Source organism: Pelophylax lessonae (genome assembly GCF_965119305.1).
Source record: "Pelophylax lessonae genome assembly, chromosome: 11".
Taxonomy (NCBI): Eukaryota; Metazoa; Chordata; class Amphibia; order Anura; family Ranidae; genus Pelophylax; species Pelophylax lessonae.
Window position 1 is genome coordinate 212,158,470 of NC_138778.1, and position 20,701 is coordinate 212,179,170.

General features: G+C 45.0%; 2 protein-coding genes across 2 annotated transcripts in view; one reads left to right on the plus strand and one right to left on the minus strand.

Moving 5' to 3' along the window:
* The first annotated feature begins 421 nt into the window (after nucleotides 1-421).
* Nucleotides 422-11,497, plus strand: PDRG1 (p53 and DNA damage regulated 1). Its single transcript, XM_082271420.1, has 5 exons — nucleotides 422-553; nucleotides 4,173-4,248; nucleotides 9,309-9,383; nucleotides 9,467-9,547; nucleotides 11,395-11,497. The coding sequence occupies exons 1-5, from the start codon at nucleotides 464-466 to the stop codon at nucleotides 11,475-11,477; spliced, it is 405 nt and encodes a 134-aa protein (XP_082127546.1). The 5' UTR covers nucleotides 422-463; the 3' UTR covers nucleotides 11,478-11,497.
* A 2,038-nt stretch (nucleotides 11,498-13,535) lies between these two features.
* Nucleotides 13,536-20,701, minus strand: part of TTLL9 (tubulin tyrosine ligase like 9) — a 46,863-nt gene continuing 39,697 nt past the window's right edge. The window contains exons 13-14 of the mRNA XM_082272625.1: nucleotides 16,138-16,262; nucleotides 13,536-13,805 (exon numbers count right to left, since the gene is read on the minus strand). Coding sequence (XP_082128751.1) covers nucleotides 13,738-13,805; nucleotides 16,138-16,262 — 193 coding nt within the window. The 3' untranslated portion in view covers nucleotides 13,536-13,737. The remainder of the gene's footprint in view (nucleotides 13,806-16,137; nucleotides 16,263-20,701) is intronic.

Consider the following 20,701-nt stretch of genomic DNA (forward strand, 5'->3'; position numbering starts at 1 on the left):
ATTCTCCAGAACTTATTTATATTTTCTATAGGTAAGCTCACTTTAAAAATGTTGTCAATAAGCTGAAGAACTACAAGAACCAGCATATCCAGTGACACAGTGAAGGAACCTGACAAAATGGACTGAAATGAGCCATTAAAAAAGCAATAGGCCTAGAAATCCCGCCCATTCTTATTTATATAGCTCAACTCGTTCCCATAGCAACCTGAGGAAGCGCGACACGCGCTTCCTGCATTACATGAGAATGTCCAGGCGCTAGAGCACCAACTTGCGTAAGTAATCCGTCTCCGGAGCGGCGGCCATTTTCACAGGGCCGGCCGCCTTTGGGAAGAGAAGATAGCTGGCTTCGGAAACATGGCCGCGACGCCGTAGGAAAACAGGAGGAAAACGAAGACAGGTTTTACTATAGCTGATCCTTGGAGGAAGAGACGTGTATATTGCGCGTCCAGTGGCAGAGGGAAGGATGGAGGTGCATGAAGGGATGGATAGAGTGCTGGGGCACCTGCAGGAGGTGGAGTGGAAGGCTGAGGATGTGTTGGGGGACAGAAGGCAGGTGAGTGGAGGGAACACGTGGTGTTGTTTACATTTAGACAATCAGATTACACCTGTCATTTCTCCACTGCAAGAATCATTAAATATAGACAGATGCTTTATATTTCTATTGTTAACCTAAATATTAAAATATTAAGATAAACACACATATATATATTTATTTATATATTGATAGCATGTCACCCCACTATCATTTCACTAATCTGATCAGTCTGGCACAGGCTGTAATGTGTTTTTGGGTTGGTCAGTGCTGCAGTTCGGTGGTCAGCATTGCTATCTTGCATATTCGGTGTCCTTGGCTTCAGTTCCCGGTAGATCCCCCGCCCCCCTGCATGGAGTTTGTGAAGGTTTCCTCCAGGTTCTGCAATTTGATTGCACAACCCTAAAGCAGGTTGAAATATAAAAGTGTAATCCCACCCACTTTTTGTTTTGGATGGGTTGTCACTGGGACAGGAAACATAGGGAATGGGCACAAAGGGGACACAGAGTCTAACCTTATCTCCGGCCTTCCCTTCAGTCTTGCACAGTTGCACCGGCTCCTCTCCTGGACTGAGTCCCGGTTCACACATATGTGATGCGGAAATCCTTTCCCGCATCACACTGACTCGCAGTAAATTCAAACTGCCATATGCGAATCCCTGGGGGGTGTCAATACAAAGTTAACGACACCCCCAGATCAGTTTGCATATCGCAGTGCGAACTGTCATTTCGGACATGAGTCGGATTGCATAGGTGTGAACCACCATGCGATCCGATTCTGCTGCGGACCCAAAAAGGTGTGCTGTGCGAGTTGTGTCTGAATCAGATGCAAATTCAGCCATACAATCTGTATGGCTGAATTCGCATCGCATGTGATTTGCAGAGTGCTCCGAATCACATGCGATGTCTGCCATCACACTGATGTGAACCGGGGGTTGAAATGGGTTTCCCTGATTTCACTGCACACTGTCAGCTTTTCACATTGTGCATTAGAAGCTGCAGCAAGTCAGAACCCCCCTCATTTCCTGGCTGGAAAATTCCAAGCATCCTTTAGTACTTTTCTCCTCTTTCATTTATTGGATTTCTTTCGGTCATCACATGTGGGTGTTACCCATACATCTACAGCCTGCCCAGGAGCAGCCACTTCTCCAGACTGACATCTGCCAATCAAGGCATTATGTTATTTGCATAACTCCTCCCAAGAGCCCGCCCACTGTTTGCATCAGGATTAAAGTATAACTAAAGGCAACATTTTGTTTTAGTTTTGGATGGAGTGGAGAGGGATTAGATCCGCTGTCAGTTTTTATTGCCGTCTGTGCCCCCATTAAGGAGAGTCCCCCTCTCTATTTTTCCTGTTTAACATTATCATTGAAAGTGAAAGAAAATCCAAAATTTTGGGTTGTCCCCAGAGCAGTAATAGAGGGGGAATCTTCCAATGGGGACACTAGTTCTGATGGCCTGGGGGTCCCCAAGGAACTCCCTTAATTTGCAGGGATTTCCTTCCACTTCCTGTTTTGACTATGGGACAGGAAGTGAAGGGAAATCTTTCCAATGGGACGCAGATGGCGGAAAAATATCTGATAGTGGTTATAACCCTCCCTTGCTCTATCCAAAATTAAATAAAAAGTTTTGCCCATAGTTCTACTTTAAAGACTCCTGAGTGGAGTACTGAGGCCGGGTGCTGTGATGTTTTCAGGAAGCCATGTGCAGCACCCTGCTGTCCCCTCCCACCAGCCATGATCTGCCTGCATTGCACAGAGAAGTACAGAAACCCAATGATACCATCACTGTTATAAAATAGGGAAGGAGGAAAGTCAGAAACGTCAGCTGTAACCTTTCTGCACTCCAGGGAAGACACTGATGTGAATAGCTCTATGGACTCTGTAGGGCAGGGATCCTCAAACTACGGCCCTGGAGCTGTTACAGAACTACACATCCCATGAGGCATTGTAAGACTCTGACATTCACAGACATGACTGAGCATGATGGGAATTGTAGTTCCTGAACAACTGTAGGGCCATAGTTTGAAGACCCCTGATGTAGGGCATTGCAGAATATGTCAGCACTATATAAGGGAAGGGAGAACAAGAAAGCTTCATATTTACACTCACCGGCCACTTTATTGCTAGTACCGGGTTGGACCCCCTTTTGCCTTCATTCTTCATGGCATGGATTCAACTAGGTGTTGGAAACATTCCTCAGAGATTTTGGTCCATAGTGACATGATAGCATCAAACAGCTGCTGCAGATTTGTCAGCTGCACATCCATAATGTGAATCTTCCGTTCCACCACATCCCAAAGGTGTTCTATTGGATGAGATGTGGTGAGTGTGGAGGCCATTGGAGTACAGTGACCTCATTGTCATGGTGAAGAAACCAGTGGTGAGATGATTGGAGCTTTGTGACATGGTGCATTATCCTTCTGGAAGGAGCCATCAGAAGATGGGGACACTGTAGTCATAAAGGGAGGGACATGGTCCGCAACAATACTCAGGTAGGCTGTGGTGTTTAAACGATGATCAGTTGGTACTAAGGGTCCCAAAGTGTGCCAAGAAAATATTCCCCCCCCCCCCCCACCATTACACCACCACCAGCCTGAACCGGTGATACAAGGCAGGATGGATCCATGAGCCAAATTCTGACCCTACTGTCTGAATGTTGCAGCTGAAATCCAGACTCATCAGAACAGGCAACGTTTTTCCAATCTTCTGTTGTCCAATTTTGGTGACCTGTGCGAATTGTAGCCTCAGTTTTCTGTTGTTAGCTGACAGGAGTGACACCCGGTGTGGTCTTCTGCTGCTGTAGCCCATCTGCTTCAAGCTTTGATGTGTTGTGCATTCAGAGATGATATTCTGGATACCCTAAATGTAACGAGTGGTTATTTGAGTTACTGTTCCTTTCTATCATCTGGAACCAGTCTGCCCATTCTCCTCTGACATCAACCAGGCATTTTCCTCCACACAACTGCTGCTCACTGGATATTTTCTCCTTTTCCCACCATTCTCTGTAAACCTGAGGGATGGTTGTTTGTGACAATCCCAGAAATACTCAGATCGGCCCGTCTGCCACCAACAACCATACCACGTTCAAAGTCACTTAAATTCCCCTTTCTTCCTCATTCTGATGCTCAATTTGAACTTCAGCAAGTTGTCTTTACCACATCTAGATGCCTAAATCTATTGAGTTGCTGCCATGTGATTGGCTGATTAGCAATTTGTGTTAGCAAGCAATTGAACAGGTGTACCTAATAAAGTGGCCAGTGAGTGTCACAGGGATATGCAAACTGCGGCCCTCCAGATGTTGTAGAACTACAAGTCCCATGAGGCATAGAAAGACTCTGACAGCCACAAGCATGACACCCAGAGGCAGAGGGATGATGGGGCTTGTAGTTTTGCAACAGCTGGAGAGCCACAGTTTGCATATCCTATTGCATGTCATGGGCACTGGACACAAGGCTATAGTGCTGTACAGAATGTAAAGCATCAGAATCCCAGTTCTTACTGGCCCAGCATGCAATGCCAACACATAATGGTACTTGTAGTGCAGCAGCTATACAGCCATGTGTTTGCCATGTTTTACACAAGCAGCATTGGGTTTTGTTACCAAGCTCTCAATTCATGAATGACATCTCCTCCTTCTAGATCATAGACCTGGACATCAAGAGAAACCAGAACAGAGAGGCTCTGAGGGCTCTGAGCAAAGACACCGATAAATCAGGTGACACCGAACCACCTTCATCCAGAATATTTTAAGTGAAACACCAATGTTATTTGGGCAAAAAAAAAAAAAATCTTCCATTGTATATATTGCAAGAATCATGGAAACCTCATAGCAAATCCATACCTGCTGCTGTTCTGTAGATATGACAGGCTATCCTAGTGCTGAAATAATTGTAAAGAGTAACTAGAGCTGCATTATAAATCGTTAAAAAAATCGCAATCTCGATTCAACTCCCCTCATGATCCTAATCTGGCATTTCCACGATTTATACAGTGCAGACAGAGCTGTCTCTGCTCACTCACAGCTGTCAAGAAAAAAAGAGCCTCTGGCAAATGTTTATCAACATTGCTTAGTGCTGAGAGATAACTATAAACATTGTATCATTTCGTAGATCAAAGGGATGAACTTCTGTCTGTAAGGGCTCTTTCACACGGGCTTTCCGTGTGAGAGCTCCGCTGCGGTTCTTTTTTTTTTTTTTTTTTTTTTCACGGAGCGGATGACATTTCTGTCATCCACTCCATAGGTCCGCATATCATCCCATCCGTTTGCGGATGATATGCGGACCTAATGTAAGTCTATGGGGATTGCGGATGTCAGAGGATGACACCGCTGACATCCGATTTTCCTTCCTTTCCGTTTTTTGAACGGAGGAAAAATAGGGTTCTGTTCCGTTCCAAAAAACAGAACAGAACTGAAAGGAGGAAAATCGGATGTCAGCGGATGGTATTCCGCTGACATCCGCAGTGCCATTCACTTACATTATGTCCGTAAATCATCCGCAAAAAAATAGGATGATTTGCGGACATACGGAAAGCCCGTGTGAAAGAGCCCTAAGTCCCCGTTCACACTAAGGCGACCTGGTCGTCTCACAGGTCGCCTCACAGGTCGCCTTCCATAGGGAAGCTTCGGACCCGTTCTAATAGGAGCGACACAAGTCGCTCCGACTTAGAAAAAGGGTCCGGAGCTTCTTTGGGGCGACCCGGAGGCGACCGCCATAGACTTCAATGTTATATATTTTTTTTTTTTTTTTTTTTTTCTACCAGAGACCCTAGAGAATAAATTGGTGGTCGTTTGAATTTTTTATGTCACACGGTATTTGCGCAGCGGTCTTTCAGACACAGTTTTTGGGGAAAAAAAGACTGTAATGAATTAGAAAAAAAAAAAAAACAAACAGTAAAGTTAGCCCAAATTTTTTTTGTATAATGTGAAAGATGTTTACGACGTGAATGGTGAGAGAATCATGATCTTTTATTCTAAGTAAAAAAATTGTGATTCTCATTTTATCCAGATTCGTGCAGCTCTAACTACTTTTGTTGTGAAAAAAACAATTCCCCTCTGGGTGACCAATGGACATTGCAATTCATTTAACAAAACATTGTTGCAGAGTCCTACCTTTTTCTGCTGTGGAGAAGAAGTGGTTTGTTCCACTATGTCCTTTGCATACGGATTCTGAATTGGAGGTTATGGTTTGTTATATGTAGCTGGTGCACTCTCAGTGTTCTGATTAGAAAGGTTGCAGTGTCTGCGTCCCTTTAGAAGTATCTCACATAAACTAAATTTTCGTTGCAGAGAGTGACAAAATTTTACCTTGTATCTTAGTGTAGACTTCTGGGAAAATCAGTGAGCCAATCACACAAGCAGAAAATTACATTTCTGGGGGCTTTCTATAAACCATGTTCAGTACGCCTCCAAGCCACCATATTGCCTACATTTTACAGAAAATTACAAGTGCAGATTGAAAAGGGAAAGGCGATTTTTTTAATAACATTACATTAGAACATGGCTTGTGAAGTTATTATATATGCTATATTAATTATGTTTTTTAACCACTTCAGGACCGCCCACAATGCACTATGGGCGGCCCTTACAGGCATAGTGACGCATCCATACGTCACTAACCTCCTCCGGGTACAGGGCTCGCACGCTCCTGCCCACCGACCCCCCCCCCCCTGCTGTGATTAGACACAGCAGGATGTTGTCAGCAGGTCCTGAACAAGGATTCAAGGCTGGGACCTGCTGATCGGCTGCGTCCAATCACAGCCCAGAGCCCTGTGTTGATAATCAACACAAGGCTATGTACAGATGGAATAATCTTTGTTTCTTCTCCCTGGGAATCACAGGAGTGGCTGCAAAAAATGACATCTTGAAGTTCAGACAGTTCATATATACAGTATTTGTTTAGTCATTCGAGGGTCACGTTAACCACTTGCCGACCAGCCGCCGCCTATATATGGCGGCAGGTTCCCGCAAATCGCTGTACCTGTACGGGGTTCGCTGGAGCAATCCTGGGGGCGCGTGCCCACTCGCTAGCAGGGAAGCCAATGCACGGGGCCGGTGCACATGATTACCGCCGGGCACCCGCGATCGCTCCCTGTGAAGAGAGAACAGCGGTCTGCTGTTGTAAGTACAGCACACCATTGTTCTCTCAGGAATCAGTGCAGAGCTCCTGTGTTCTTCCTATTTAGGAACACAGGTCCCTGTATTGATTTTACAAGCCCATCCCCTCCACAGTTAGAAAAACACACCCTAGGCATACACCTAACCCTTTGATTGCCATTGGGTTAACCCCTTCCTGCCAGTGTCATTATTACAGTAACAGTGCATATTTTTAGCACCGATTACTGTAGTAATGTCACTGGTCCTCCCAAAAGTGTCAAAGATGTCAGTTAGGGGGTCAAATCTGTCCGCCGCAATGTCGCAGTCCCGCTAAAAAATCGCTGATCGCTGCCATCACCATATATACTCGAGTTCAGCATGTTTTTTTTATGCTGAAAAAGCCCCCCTCGGCTTATATTCAAGTCACTGTCTGACTTACCTTTTAAAAATGTCGCCGCCTGCCCGGGAATAGCTGAACGTGAACAGGCTTTCCCGAGCATCGGCGGCTCCATTTTTAAATGTAAGGCGCCTCACCTACAGGTAAGTGAGCCCCTGCATTTCCTCCAGCAGTGCTGTGGGCATGGTACATGACATTCTCCTGTACCATGCCCACAGCACTGAATCTCTTGTACACTCTGTGCCATGCCTGTGTACCATCCCCTGTGCCATGCCTGTACCATCACCTGTGCCATGTCCGATCCATCTCCTGTGCCATCTCCTGTACCATGCCCACAGCCCTGCATCTGCTTCACGATGCCCGCAGCCCCTGTTTTGGGTCTCATGGTGGTCCAGTAGGGTCCAGTAGCTGCTGCATTTCCCACCCTAGGCTTATACTGGAGTCAATAAGTTTTCCCACTTTTTTGTGGTAAAATTAGGTGCCTCGGCTTATATTCGGGGTCGGCTTATACTCGAGTATATATACGGTAAATCTTTCTAGTTTGTAGACATGATAACTTTTGCGCAAACCAATTAAAAATGCTTATTGGGATTTTTTTTACCAAAAATATATAGCAGAATACGAATTGGCCTAAAATGATGAAAAAATGTTATTTAAATTTTTTTTTTTTTGGGAATATTATATAGCAGAAAGTTAAACATATTTATTTTTCAGAATTGTCGCGTTTTTTTGTTTCTAGTGCAAAAAATAAAAGTCGCAGAAGTGATCAAATACCTCCAAAAGAAAGCTCTATTTGCGGGGAAAAAAGGACATCAATTTTATTTGGGTACAGCGTCGCACGACGGCGCAATTGTCAGTTAAAGTAACGCAGTGCCAAATCGCAAAAAAATGGCATGGTCATTAGAGGGCAAATCCTTCCGGTCCAGAAGCGGTTAATAACATTCAATGACAATATGATTTGTGTCGCAATTGTATACGCTATATTGCTTTTTCTTTATTTGCTATTTTTCTTTCCCATGAAAGTGGAGTTACCCTTTAAAGCAGTGGTCCTCAACTCCGGTCCTTGGGGCCCACTAACAGGCCAGATTTTAAGTATTACCTTGGGGAGATGCAGACTAGAATACTGCAATCACTGAGCAGCAAATGAGATCACCTGTGCTTTAATTTCGTTATCTTGCAAACCTGGCCTGTTGGTGGGCCCCGAGGACCGGAGTTGAGGACCACTGCTTTAACCGCTTGCCGACCGCCGCAAGTACATATACTGCGGCGGTCAGCCCGGCCAGGCAAAGTGACGTACCGGTACGTCACTAGCCTGTCACCGGCTTGTGAACCAATAGCGGGCGCGCGATGTCCGCCGGTCACTCGGCGATCGTCGGTGGAGAGGGAGAAAGGCAAGCAGCTAATGTAAACAAGCCGCCTGTCATTCTCCCCTGTGTAAAAATGAAGATCAGACGGTTCTACTATGTAGGACCATTGATCTGTTTTTACACCAATAGCCATGTCCCATCACAGTTAGAAACACGCCCCTAGGACACACTTAACCCCTCCCTCTCCAATACAGTTAACCCCTTCCCTGCCAGTGTCATTTTTACAGTAACAGTGCAAATGTATAGCACTGATTACTGCAGTAATGTCACTGGTACCCCCAAAAGTGTCAAAAATGTCAGTCAAGGCTCCGATCTGTCCGCCGCAATGTCGCAGTCCCGCAAAAAAAAAAAAAAATTGCAGATCGCCGCCATTACTCGTTAAAAAAAACACCAAAAATGACAAAAATCTTTCCCTTTGTTAGTAAACGCGATAACTTTTGCGCAAACCAATCAAAATACGCTTTTTGCGATTTTTTTTTTTTTTACCAAACATATGTAGCATAAAACAAATTGGCCGAAAATGTTAAAAAATTTTGATTTTTACATTTTTTTTTTTTGGGAATTTCATATAAAAAAATGTGAAAAATATTGTTATTTTTGCAAAATTGACGCGCTTTTTTTGTTTATAGCGCATGATCAAAAAATCGCACAGGTGATCAAATACCACCAAAAGAAAGCTATGTTTGTGGGAAAAAAAGGATGTCAAATTCGTTTAGGTACAAAGTCATGCAGTGCCGAATTGCAAAATAGGCCCTGGTCAGGAAGGGGGTAAAATCTTCCGGGGCTTAAGTGGTTAAAGGACAAAAAGCTGAGGCTTCACTGTGTTCTTCTAGGGCCTGAATAATAAAAAAGGTTTTCTGCACGCATTCCTGATAAATCCCATCCATGCACTGACTGTAGTGTATTCTCTTTTGCAGAGACGGTGACCGTTTGCTTTGGCAGTATGTTCATAGAGCTGCCGAAAAACAAAACCAAGGAGATGATTCAGAGAGGTGAGCTGGATGGAAAGAGAATTTAGTTGTGTTAGGATTGTGAGAAGATTGGAATAATAAAAATGAATGAATGTCTCTGACAGATCAGGAACAGTTGGATCAGGAAATTAATACAATTCGCTCACAGCTGAAGGGAAAAGTAAACCAGCTATATGAAGCACAAGGTGAGTGTATGACAAGGAATAACTGAAATCAGAACCAGGAGCTCAGGGTTCCCTATTCTCCTAAAGCTGGACTCTATATAGAAATAAAAAAAGGACACAAGTTATTGCAGCTTTGCATTCATTGAATACAACATTGAGGGCCCATTTACACTATTGTGTTGCGGCAATGCAGGCTACCACAATGCATGTGACATGCTTTGTTGCAGTAATGGCACCCCAGTGCACTAAGGCAATGCAAATGTGTTAAAACACACCAAAGTGCGTTGCTTTGCAGTGTGTTAAACATTTTGGGACGTCCAGGATGCTGTGCTGTATTGGCAGTCCATTAAAGTGATTGTAAAGTCTGTTATTTTTATTGAAAAAATAAAAACATGTTATACTTACTTACTACCTCTGTGTAGCCCAGATCCTTCTGTTCTCGGGTCCCTCTTCGGCTCTTCTGGCCCCTCCCTCCCTTTTTAGTGCCCCCACAGGAAGCAGCTTGCTATGGGGGCACCCCAGCCGAGGCACAGCTCCTTTGTGCAGTTGGTTTTGCACAGAGCAGTCTGGATCCTTGCCTTCTCAGGTCCCTCTTCAGCTCTCCTGGCCCCTCCCTCCTTTGGAGTGCCCCCACATGCAAGCAGCTTGCTATGGGGGCACCCCAGCCAAGGCACAGCTCCGTGTATCCATTCAGACATGCAGCTTGCTATGGGGGCACCCCAGCCAAGGCACAGCTCTGTGTATCCATTCAGACATGGAGCTGCAGTTTGTCCCCCTGTCCCCTCTCTCTCCTGATTTGCTAGCTGACTTTGACAGCAGCGGGAGCCAATGGAGCAGCTGCCATGTCTTAGCCAATGAAAATACCAAACATGTTATCCTTCCCTCCTCTGTGCAGTTGGTTTTGCAGCCCGGATCCTCCTCAACTCTCCTGGCCCCTCCCTCTATTTAGGTGCCCCCACAGCAAGCAGCTTGCTATGGGGGCACCCAAGCCAAGGCACAGCTCTGTGTATCCATTCAGACATGGAGCTGTGGTTCGGCCCCGTCCCCTCTCTCTCCTGATTTGCTAGCTGACTTTGACAGCAGCGGGAGCCAATGGAGCAGCTGCCATGTCTTAGCCAATGAAAATACCAAACATGTTATCCTTCCCTCCTCTGTGCAGTTGGTTTTGCAGCCCGGATCCTCCTCAACTCTCCTGGCCCCTCCCTCTATTTAGGTGCCCCCCACAGCAAGCAGCTTGCTATGGGGGCACCCAAGCCAAGGCACAGCTCCGTGTATTCATTCAGACATGGAGCTGTGGTTCGGCCCCGCCCCCTCCCTCTCCTGATTTTCTGACTGACAGCAGCGGGAGCCAATGGCGCCGTTGCTTTGTTTTTAGCCAATGAGGAGGGGAGTCCCGGATGGCTGAGACAGTCGTGGACATCGCTGGATTGAGAGGGGCTCAGGTAAGCATCGAGGGGGGCTGCTGCACACAGAACATTTTTTATCTTAATGCATTAAGATAAAAAAACCTTCTGACTTTACAACCCCTTTCATTTCAAAGGAATGCACTGCAATTATGGTAAATGGGCCCAAAATGTATTTTTAAAAATACAAGTAATATAAGGATCTGAATTTAACTTGGTATCAGCTTCTTCCAATCCCCTGTAAAACAGAGCTTAGACTGGGAGAGTTGGAAGCAGCACAGTGCTTTGGTGCTCACCACAGAAGCGGCTCCTGCACACGCGTCCCCTGTAAGCTGAAGTGCAGAATCACCTATATATACGTGATCCAGAACAGGAAGGCCGTCCTGTAGCAATAAATCTGCTATAGGGCGGTCCGGAAGTGGCTAGGTCAGCGTTTTTTTATTTTATTTTTTTTATCATCTGCAGGAAAGCCTGAGTTGAAAGGATTCAACCTGACTGCACTGGACCCAGACGAACTGAAGGCAATTAAGAAAGTGCTGGACGAATAACAGATGGAATGCTAAAAAGACAGTTAACCTTTATATACTACTATGCTGTATATGGATATCATGTTTATAAGATTTTTGCTAATGTTTTATTTATGTTCTGTATTAAAATAAGCAATTATTTTTCAGACTACACTAAGTGATTTTTCCATTGGCTATTATGGTTACCGTACATTCCTCCTCCTCCTTCTAAATGCTCCTCCCACTGTTCCATAACGTCTTTATTTAACCACCTCCCGCTCGTTGTATAGTAAAATGATGGCGGGCGGGTGGGATTCCCTCTCATTTGCCCCAGTGTCGCCAATCTTGGTGAAGAGCTGATGAAACGGCTCTTTACCCATATGATCAGTGTCCAATCACAGCCGATCACGTGTAAACACGGGAAGTGTTGTTTATCATCTCTCTTCGCCTCGCACTGACAGAGTGTGAGGAGAGGAGAGCCAATCAGCGGCATCTCCTCACAGGGGAGACCTGTATAGGTAATCAGGGCACTGATCATCAGTACTGCAAACAAAAACAAAGAAAGGGCGCACCGGGCCTAGCGCATTATCCTCAATAAGGCTTAATTAAAGCGGAGTTCCACCTAAAAAAAAAAAAAAAAATACATAAAAATACCCCCGGGACAGTCAGGGTTAGTACATTCCATAATGGATAGCCTCTGAACTGTCCCGGGTTGCACTTACCTGCAAGAAGAAATACTTACCTTGAAAATGTCTTGTCCAACGCTGCCATCTCAGGTGTGGGCAGCTTGAAGCCAGCGCGTCCTCTTCTGCGTCCTCTTCCATCTTCTTCGGTCCCACGATGCACTGCACCGGCCCCGTCGTCACTTCCGGGGCTGCAGCACCATCCCTGCACAGCTTCTGGGCATGCCCAGAAGCTGTTTAGCAAGGTATGACGGCGCCTGCACCGGAACTGACATCGGGGCCGGTGCAGGTGCATTGATTCCTGGGAGCGATGACGTTCAGCTCCCAGGAATCATTGCAAGCCAGGAAGTGACGACTCGCCGTGGCCGCCGAGGGGAGGACGAGGAAGTAAGGTAAGTATATTTTCTTCTAAACAAGGTAAGTAAAAAAAAAAAAAAAAAAAAATTGCGATTATCCATTTGTTTTCCAGGTGACCCCGGGCATGAAGATGGACGGAACTTGTATTTTAGGGTGGAACTCCGCTTTAATAAAAGGTAAAAGTGAGGATAATGCGTTAAACCGGTGCGCCCTTTCTTTGTTTTTGTTTGCATTACTTTTTGGACTACCCCAGTGTTATAAGGCAGCAAAGCCTTAGCCAGTGGGGATGCCAAGTGTGAGTTCCATGGAAGGAGTGGTCGGGGGGCTCTGGTTCTTTGCGCAGGCGCAAAGGTGCTATGCATCGCAAATTTGTTTTGGAGTAGTCCCTGATCATCAGTGCAGCCCCAACAGTGCCCAGCATTGATGCCAATTTGTGCCCATCAATGATGCAAATCAGTACTGCCTATCATTGCCCACAAGTTCTGCATATCAGTGCCCATCAGTGATTATCAGTGCAGCCCCATCGGTGATCCCAGTCATTGACAGTTTGTGATGCCAATCTGTGTTCATCAGTGACACCAATCTGTGCCCATTAGTGCCACCTCATCAGTGCTGTCTCATTAGTGCCACCTATCAGTGCCGCATCATCATTAGCACACATCAGTGAAGGAAAAAAATTACTAATTTATACAATTTTCTAACAGAAACTAAGAAACTTCTTCCTTTTTTTTTTTTTTTTTTTTTCCAAATTTTCTTTTTTTTAGCAAAAAAAATTAAAAACCCAGCAGTGATTGAATACCAGAAAAAGAAATTATTTGTGTGAAAAATATAAAAATGTCATATGGGTACAGTGTTGCATGAGCGCGCAATTGTTATTTAAAGTGTGACAGCTCTGGCAGGTGAAAATTGGCCTGGGCTGGAAGGGGGTAAAAGTGCCCGGTATTGAAGGTTGAAGGGGTTATATTAACATCAGCCAATAAGAAATGTTGTTTCTCCTAGGCCCAAGACACATAATCAATCTTGCAGCAAGAGGCAATGAGCAGGATCTCCCGTCTGCTGTTATGGCAGTGAGGCTTCCTGCCGGGGGAGATGTAGCCGTGTTTTGGCCAACAAGGGAGGGACACGGTAGAAGCAGAAACCATTCTATTCACTGATCCTTTTTCTGCCAGCGACACCCTGCATAAAGTTATGACCACACATATTGTAATTAAAAGATATAAACTTTATTTACATTCCCTGTACAGGGGAAGATCTTCGGTAATCTAGGATTTCTTCGTGTGCGTGGATTTCAGTATCTGTCTGAGGTTTGTCTTCCGGTCATTGACACAGCCTGAAAACAGAAAGGTGGCAGTGTTTATTCCCATTGAGATTAACCTCCCTGGCGGTCTGATTAGGTCAGGATTTCTGTGCTAAAAGCGGTTCATTGTTTTGCATGGAAATCTGTTTTACATTTTTAAAACTCACCTTCTCCTGCGATTCCCCCGCTGTCCTCCCACTGTGTGCTCGGCCGATGCGGGCACCTGTCTTCCGGTTCCCTTCCCTGCGAGTGTTACGATGTAGGGGGGTGGAACCGGCGGCAATTTCAAAAATGTAAGTACACTAAGGGCTCTTTCACACGGTCCGCCTCCGTAGGCGGATCCGTGTTGCTCAGCGGGGATCGATCCGCGATCCCCGCTGAGCCGGCGGATGACAGCTCCGTCTCCGCTTGCAGAGCGGAGAGGGAGGTGTCTCAGCCCCCGCTGCTCTCTATGGGGGATCGGATGAGAGCGGACCGCCTGTCCGCTCTCATCCGACCCGATCCGATTACTGAACGGATGGAAAAATAGGGTTTCCATCCGTCCAGATTTCACGGACAGGATCGGATGCGGATGGCAGCGGGTGTCAGCGGAGGTGTCTCCGCTGACACCCGCTGCCCCATAGAGCTGCATGGAGGATCCAATCAGATCCGCCTAAAAAACTGACAGGCGGATCTGATCGGACCGCCCGTGTGAAAGAGCCCTAAATGAGATGATACAAAGCTGTGATCCTAACGGATTACACTGTATCATGCCATTTCACCTGGTGACTTTTCCAGTGCCCTGCCTGTGCTTTTCCAGTTCTTTGTGCCTGGAAAATAGAGAATGACCATGGCTTCCAAAAAGCGTTCTTTTTGCGCAAAAGCGCTTTTAGACGAACTGGAAAACAGCGACAGCGAAACTGAGTTACTTGAAGAACTGAGCGATAGCGATTCGTGTGAAAATTCGTCATCAGGTACGGAAAGTGATGACAGCGACGATTCTGTCGTCTTTCTGGCACATCGCTTGTGGAATTTGGGAAGTTTATCAAATGATTCTTCAGAATTTCCAGAGGAGCGATGTGCCAGAAAGAGACATCAGAATCGTCGCTGTCCTCACTTTCCGTACCTGATGACGAATTTTCCCATGGATCGCTATCGCTCAGTTCTTCAGGTAACTCAGTTTCGCTGTCGCTGTTTTCCAGTTCGTCTAAAAGCGCTTTTGCGCAAAAAAATGCTTTTTGGACGCCATGGTCATTCTCTATTTTCCAGGCACAAATAACTGGAAAAGCACAGGCAGGGCACTGGAAAAGTCACCAGGTGAAATCCTGTGGTGAAATGGTATGATACAGTGTAATCCGTTAGGATCACAGCTTTGCACCATCTCATTTGGTGTATTTACATTTTTGAATTTGCCGCCGGTTCCACCCCCCTGCGTCGCAAAGCTCTCAGGGAAGGGAACTGGAAGGCAAGTGCTGCCATCAACCGAGCACAGAGCGGGGAGAGAGTGTGAGGACGACGGGGGAGGGTGGCGGGAGATCGCAGGGAAGGGGAGTGGGATTCTGGGGTAATCAGGAGTGTGGCTCCGGGTAACGGCTTTTGGTACTGAAAAATAACCCCGAGCCACACTTGGAAATACCGCCAGGGAGGTTAAAGGAGAAGTTCACATTTGGGAACAGGTTACATATTCCAATTGATTTTAGGGTGGGATATGTAACCTGGTCTCAATGCTGCAGCCGTTGCTCACTCAGCTCTCCCACATCTGCTTGCCCATTCAGGATGGGCAGGCACACAGATAAACTGGTAGATCTGCAGGAGACTAATGCTTTACAGCACATGTTAAATGCATCCCTCCAGGCAATTTCATGTGGCTCTCGCACCTCTCCTGCAGCTACCCCCTCATCTCTGTCCTTACCTTGTCTCAGTAGTCGGCAGCAGAGAGGACAGAACTCCTCATACAGATTCTGTACCTCTCTGTTTAGCTGCAGCACCACCTCATCTCTGCCTCTGCTGGTCTCAGCATTCAGCAAACTCCAGCCCTCCTCCAGACCCTGCACTTTCTGCTTCCCAGCTCCATCTACCCAGCTTCTTCCAGGAAGCAGCACAAGGTAAAGAGGGTGCACTGTGATGTAAGGGAGGGTGTGGGACTTTTCACTTCTGATAGTGGGGGGCTTTTGACATCTGATACATACAGATACAACTGGCCCTTTGAGGGCAACCATAATGCTGATGAGGCCCGCAATTGGGTTTGACACCCCTGCTTTAAAGGCTCCAAAAAAAAAAGAAAAAATAGATGCACATTTTTTACCTTTTTTTTTTTTTTTTTTAAGTTAAATTATTCTTTAAATCTCTAGCTATAGAGCTTTCTCTCTCTTTTTTTTTTTCTTACCTAAGTGTGTGTTCGCCACAAAGTTTCCATTGCTGAGGACATCTTGTTGTCCATCGTCACGAGACACAGGACCATCGTTCCACATGAGGTCAAATCCTCCGACTCTCTTCTCCTTCCCGGTTAATCTGGGTGAACACAGTGCAGAGTACATTACAAGCTTGTAATCTTTTTAAATGGAGGTCCATTTCGCTGTATCGGCTTGGACTGACAGCAGTAAAAACCCGAGTGGGGCAGGGATATAAACACTACTCTACTCTATCAAACTTAAAGATAAAACTTTTTTTTTTTTTATGAACACTTTATCGCAAGTATGTCAAAATCAAAAACAATTAGACAGACAAATGAATGTATAAATTCAGCAAAAGCTTTGATTTTTTTTTTTTTCAGGGTATTGGGGGAGCGTTAGAACCCCTGCTGAAGTTTTCTCTTATCCAGGACTCCATTAAAAAGACTAATTATTTATAGTCTATCAAATGCATGTGAAAACACCTCACCTGCCTTCCATGTCTACCACATGCTCTCAGCCTTTTCCCCTAATGATATCATCTGTAACGAAACACGTAGGGTGGGGCCTATGCGAATTACATCACCACACACGCCACCCCTAATGATATCATCTATGACGAAACACGTAGGGTGGAGCATATGCAAATTACATCACCACACACGCTACCCCTAATGATATCATCTGTGACGAAACACGTAGGGTGGAGCATATGCAAATTACATCACCACACACGCTACCCCTAATGATATCATCTGTGACGAAACATGTAGGGTGGAGCCTATGCGAATTACATCACCACACACGCCACCCCTAATGATACCATCTGTGATGAAACATGTAGGATGGGGCCTATGCGAATTACAACACCACACGCCACCCCTAATTATATCATCTGTGACGAAACACGTAGGGTGGAGCCTATGCGAATTACATCACCACACACGCCACCCCTAATGATACCTGAAGGGGAATGACAGGACCTCTTTCTAGTTGCTGGCAACCATTTTCTAATGCTTGACCTGTGTCACACCATTTTAAATGTAGCTTTGACTTATAATGACTTATTTCAGTTTAAGGTTACTTTAAGTCTTTAGTTAACACGAACAATGACCTAAGTAAATCACCCGATGTGTTTTCAGTGTCCTGACACTTTAGATAAAGATACATTCTCACACATTAACTTCCTCAATTGTTATTTAGGGCCATAGGGTCTAGACAAGGCACATTTTGCAATTTCTAACGAACATTCTGTATTAACCCATTGTTTAACTTCTGAGAGCACTCTACCCCCTCCCAATTGTATTTCCTGTGGATTTTCTGTATAAGACTTACCCCGCTCCAAATAAAGTTAAGAATGCTTTTGACTGAACACTGGTTGCATGTGTTTTTTTGAACAGGATAAAGTATTCTCCAGAGCTCTACTTTTCTTTTACATAGAACAGACCATAAGTCAGGGACTTATTATATATACACTTAAGGTATCTAGGTTGGGCATAAAGGAAATCACCAACAATACCATCTGTGACGAAACACGTAGGGTGGAGCATATGCAAATTACATCACCACACACGCCACCCTTAATGATATCATCTGTGACGAAACACGTAGGATGGGGCCCATGCAAATTACATCACCACACACGCCAAGTGGATAGACATACTGCTTGCCCATAGGAATGCTACCAGATGATATATACTTAGACGTTTTTAGCTTTTGAAAGTGCGCACTTTGTTTTTTAAAAAAAAATAGTTTCTTTGAGATTCTTTTTTTTTTTTGGCTGTATACCCTGACTTTTGTTCCATGGAGAAGACATGTTAACCATCTGGAGATATTAAACCCTCATGTGCTGATTGAACATTTATGTTCATAATGGTCAATAGGATCTGGTAAGAAGCTGGAGTGTGGTCCTGTCTCTGGGGGCACATATTTATTTCTATTTTGCACACTTGAACAACACATTTTCCCTTTTTGTGGACTTTATATGGACACTGGATGATGACCAATAGGTCACAATTGATTAGTAATTATCTCATGTTTTTTTATTTTATTTTTCCTGATTAAAAGATTTCACATACAGAGGGGGAAAATTAATATTTGATTCCCTGCAGATTTTGTAAGTTTGCCCGCTTACAAAGAAATTAAAGGGTCTATAATTGTTATCATAGATAAAAATACATGTGTATTTTAAATGATAGATTATCAACCAAAAATTCAGAAAAAAAGACATGATACAAATGTTATCAGTTGAGTTGCAGTTCAGTGAGTAAAATAAGTATTTGATTCCCAAGCAAAACATGATTTAGTAGTTGGTGGAGAAACCCTTGTTGGCAAGCACAGAGGTAAGACGTTTCTTGTAGTTGGTGACCAGGATTGCACACATCTCAGGAGGGATTTTGGCCCACTCTTCTTTACAGATCTTCTCTAAATCCTTAAGGTTTCATGGCTGTCGCTTAGCAACTCGAAGTTTCAGCTCACTCCATATATTTTCCATGGGATTAAGGTGTGGAAATGGGCTAGGCCACTCCATGACCTTAATGTGCTTCTTTTTGAGTCACTCCTTTGTTGCCTTGGCAGTATGTTTTGGGTCATTGTCATGCTGGAAAACCCATCCATGACCCATCTTCAGTGTTCTGGCTAAGGGAAGAAAGTTCTCACCCAAGAATTTACAATACATGGCCCCATCCATTGGCCCCTCAATGTGGCAAAGTCAGCCTGTACCTTTTAGCAGAGAAACAGCCCCAAAACATATTGTTTCCATCTCCGTGCTTGACTGTAGGGATGGTGTTCTTAGAGTCATAGTCAGCATTTCTTCCTCCAAACACGGCGAGTCGAGTTAATGCCAAAGAGCTCAATTTTGGTCTTATCTGACCACAGCACTTTCTCCCAATCCTTCTCTGAATCATTTAGATGTTCACTGGTAAAACTTCAGACATTCCTGTACATGTGCCTTCTTGCGGAGGGGGACCTTGCGGGCGCTGCAGGATTTCAATCCATGACGACGTATTGTGTTATCAATAGTTTGTTTGGTGACTGAGGTCCCATCTGCCTTGAGATAATTCACAAGCTCCTCCTGTGTAGTTCTGGGCTGATCCCTCACTTTTCTCATGATCATCTTTACCCTTTTAGGCGAAGTCTTGCATGGAGCTCCCGACCGAGGGCGATTGATGGTTATTTTGTATTTCTTCCATTTGCGAATAATCGCTCCAACAGTTGTCTCCTTCTCAGCAAACTTCTTGCTGATGGTCTGGTAGCTCATTCCAGCCTTGTGCAGATCTACAATCTTGTCCTTGATGTCCTTTGAGAGCTCCTTGGTCTTGCCCATGATGGTGAGGTTTGAATGGAAGAAAGATTCTGTGGACAGGTGTCTTTTATACACATAATGAGTTGTTGTTAGGAGCACCTTCTAAAGCCTAGTACACACGCAACGATTATCGGCCGACCGATCGTCCGTCTTTTGTCCAGAGTGGTGTTTTGTTGGTTGGAATGTGCTCTAGACTGCACACAAATTTTCTCGCCCGACAAAATTCTACTTCAGAAGTGATGTCATGTGTTGGTTTGCTTTCTTTGTGTTCTTTCTTCTCTGAGAATGCCCAGACTTGCTCATCAGATTTTTCCCTGTCGAAATCTGTACTGACTGCACGAAAATCGGCCGTGTTTTGACGGCGGACAAAAATTTTATAGCCTGCACATTTTTGTCGGCCGAAAAGTCGGAGTCGGTTGTCGGAAGCATCATACTTACAAGCCGAAAATCGGCAGATTGGTCGTCGGACGAAAATCCCCTGCCGATTTTCAACGCGTGTGTACGAGGCTTTAGACAGGACTAATCTTTGTACCACATGAGCACATACTGTAGCAAATCTGTGGGAGTCAGAATTATTGTTGATTGGTAGAGGATCAAATACTTATTTTACCTACTGAACTGCAACTCAATTTATAGCATTTGTATCATGTGTTTTTTCTGGATTTTTGGTTGATATTAGGTCTCTATCCTTTAAAAATACACCTATAATAAAAATTATAGCCCTTTTATCTCTTTGTCAGCGGGCAAGCTTATAACATCTGCAAAGGATCAAATAATTATTTTCTCCACTGTATGTGCAATATTATGTAATAGCGTTGCACTGTTTTTTAAATAATTATAGTCTATTAAAGTGATAGTAAGGGCAGAAGGTGCATTCTATGCATTAAGATAAAAAGCCTTCTGTGTGCAGCAGCCCCCCTCAGCCCCTTTAATACTTACCTGAGGTTCATTTAGATCCAGCCATGTTGCAGGAGTGTCTAGGCTGCCCGGGACTCCCCTCCTCATTGGCTGAGACAGCAGCATGGCGCCATTGGCTCCCACTGCTTTCAATCAAAGTCAGTCAGCCAATAAGGAGAGAAAGGGGCCCGGGCCTTGGCTTTGTCTCTGAATGGACACAGGGAGGTGTGGCTCGGGTGCTCCCATAGCAAGCTGCTTGCTGTGGGGGCACTCAACAGGAGGGAGGGGCCAGGAGCACCGAAGAGGGACCCAAGAAGAGGAGGATTGGGGTTGAACAGAGGAGGTAAGTATGACATGTT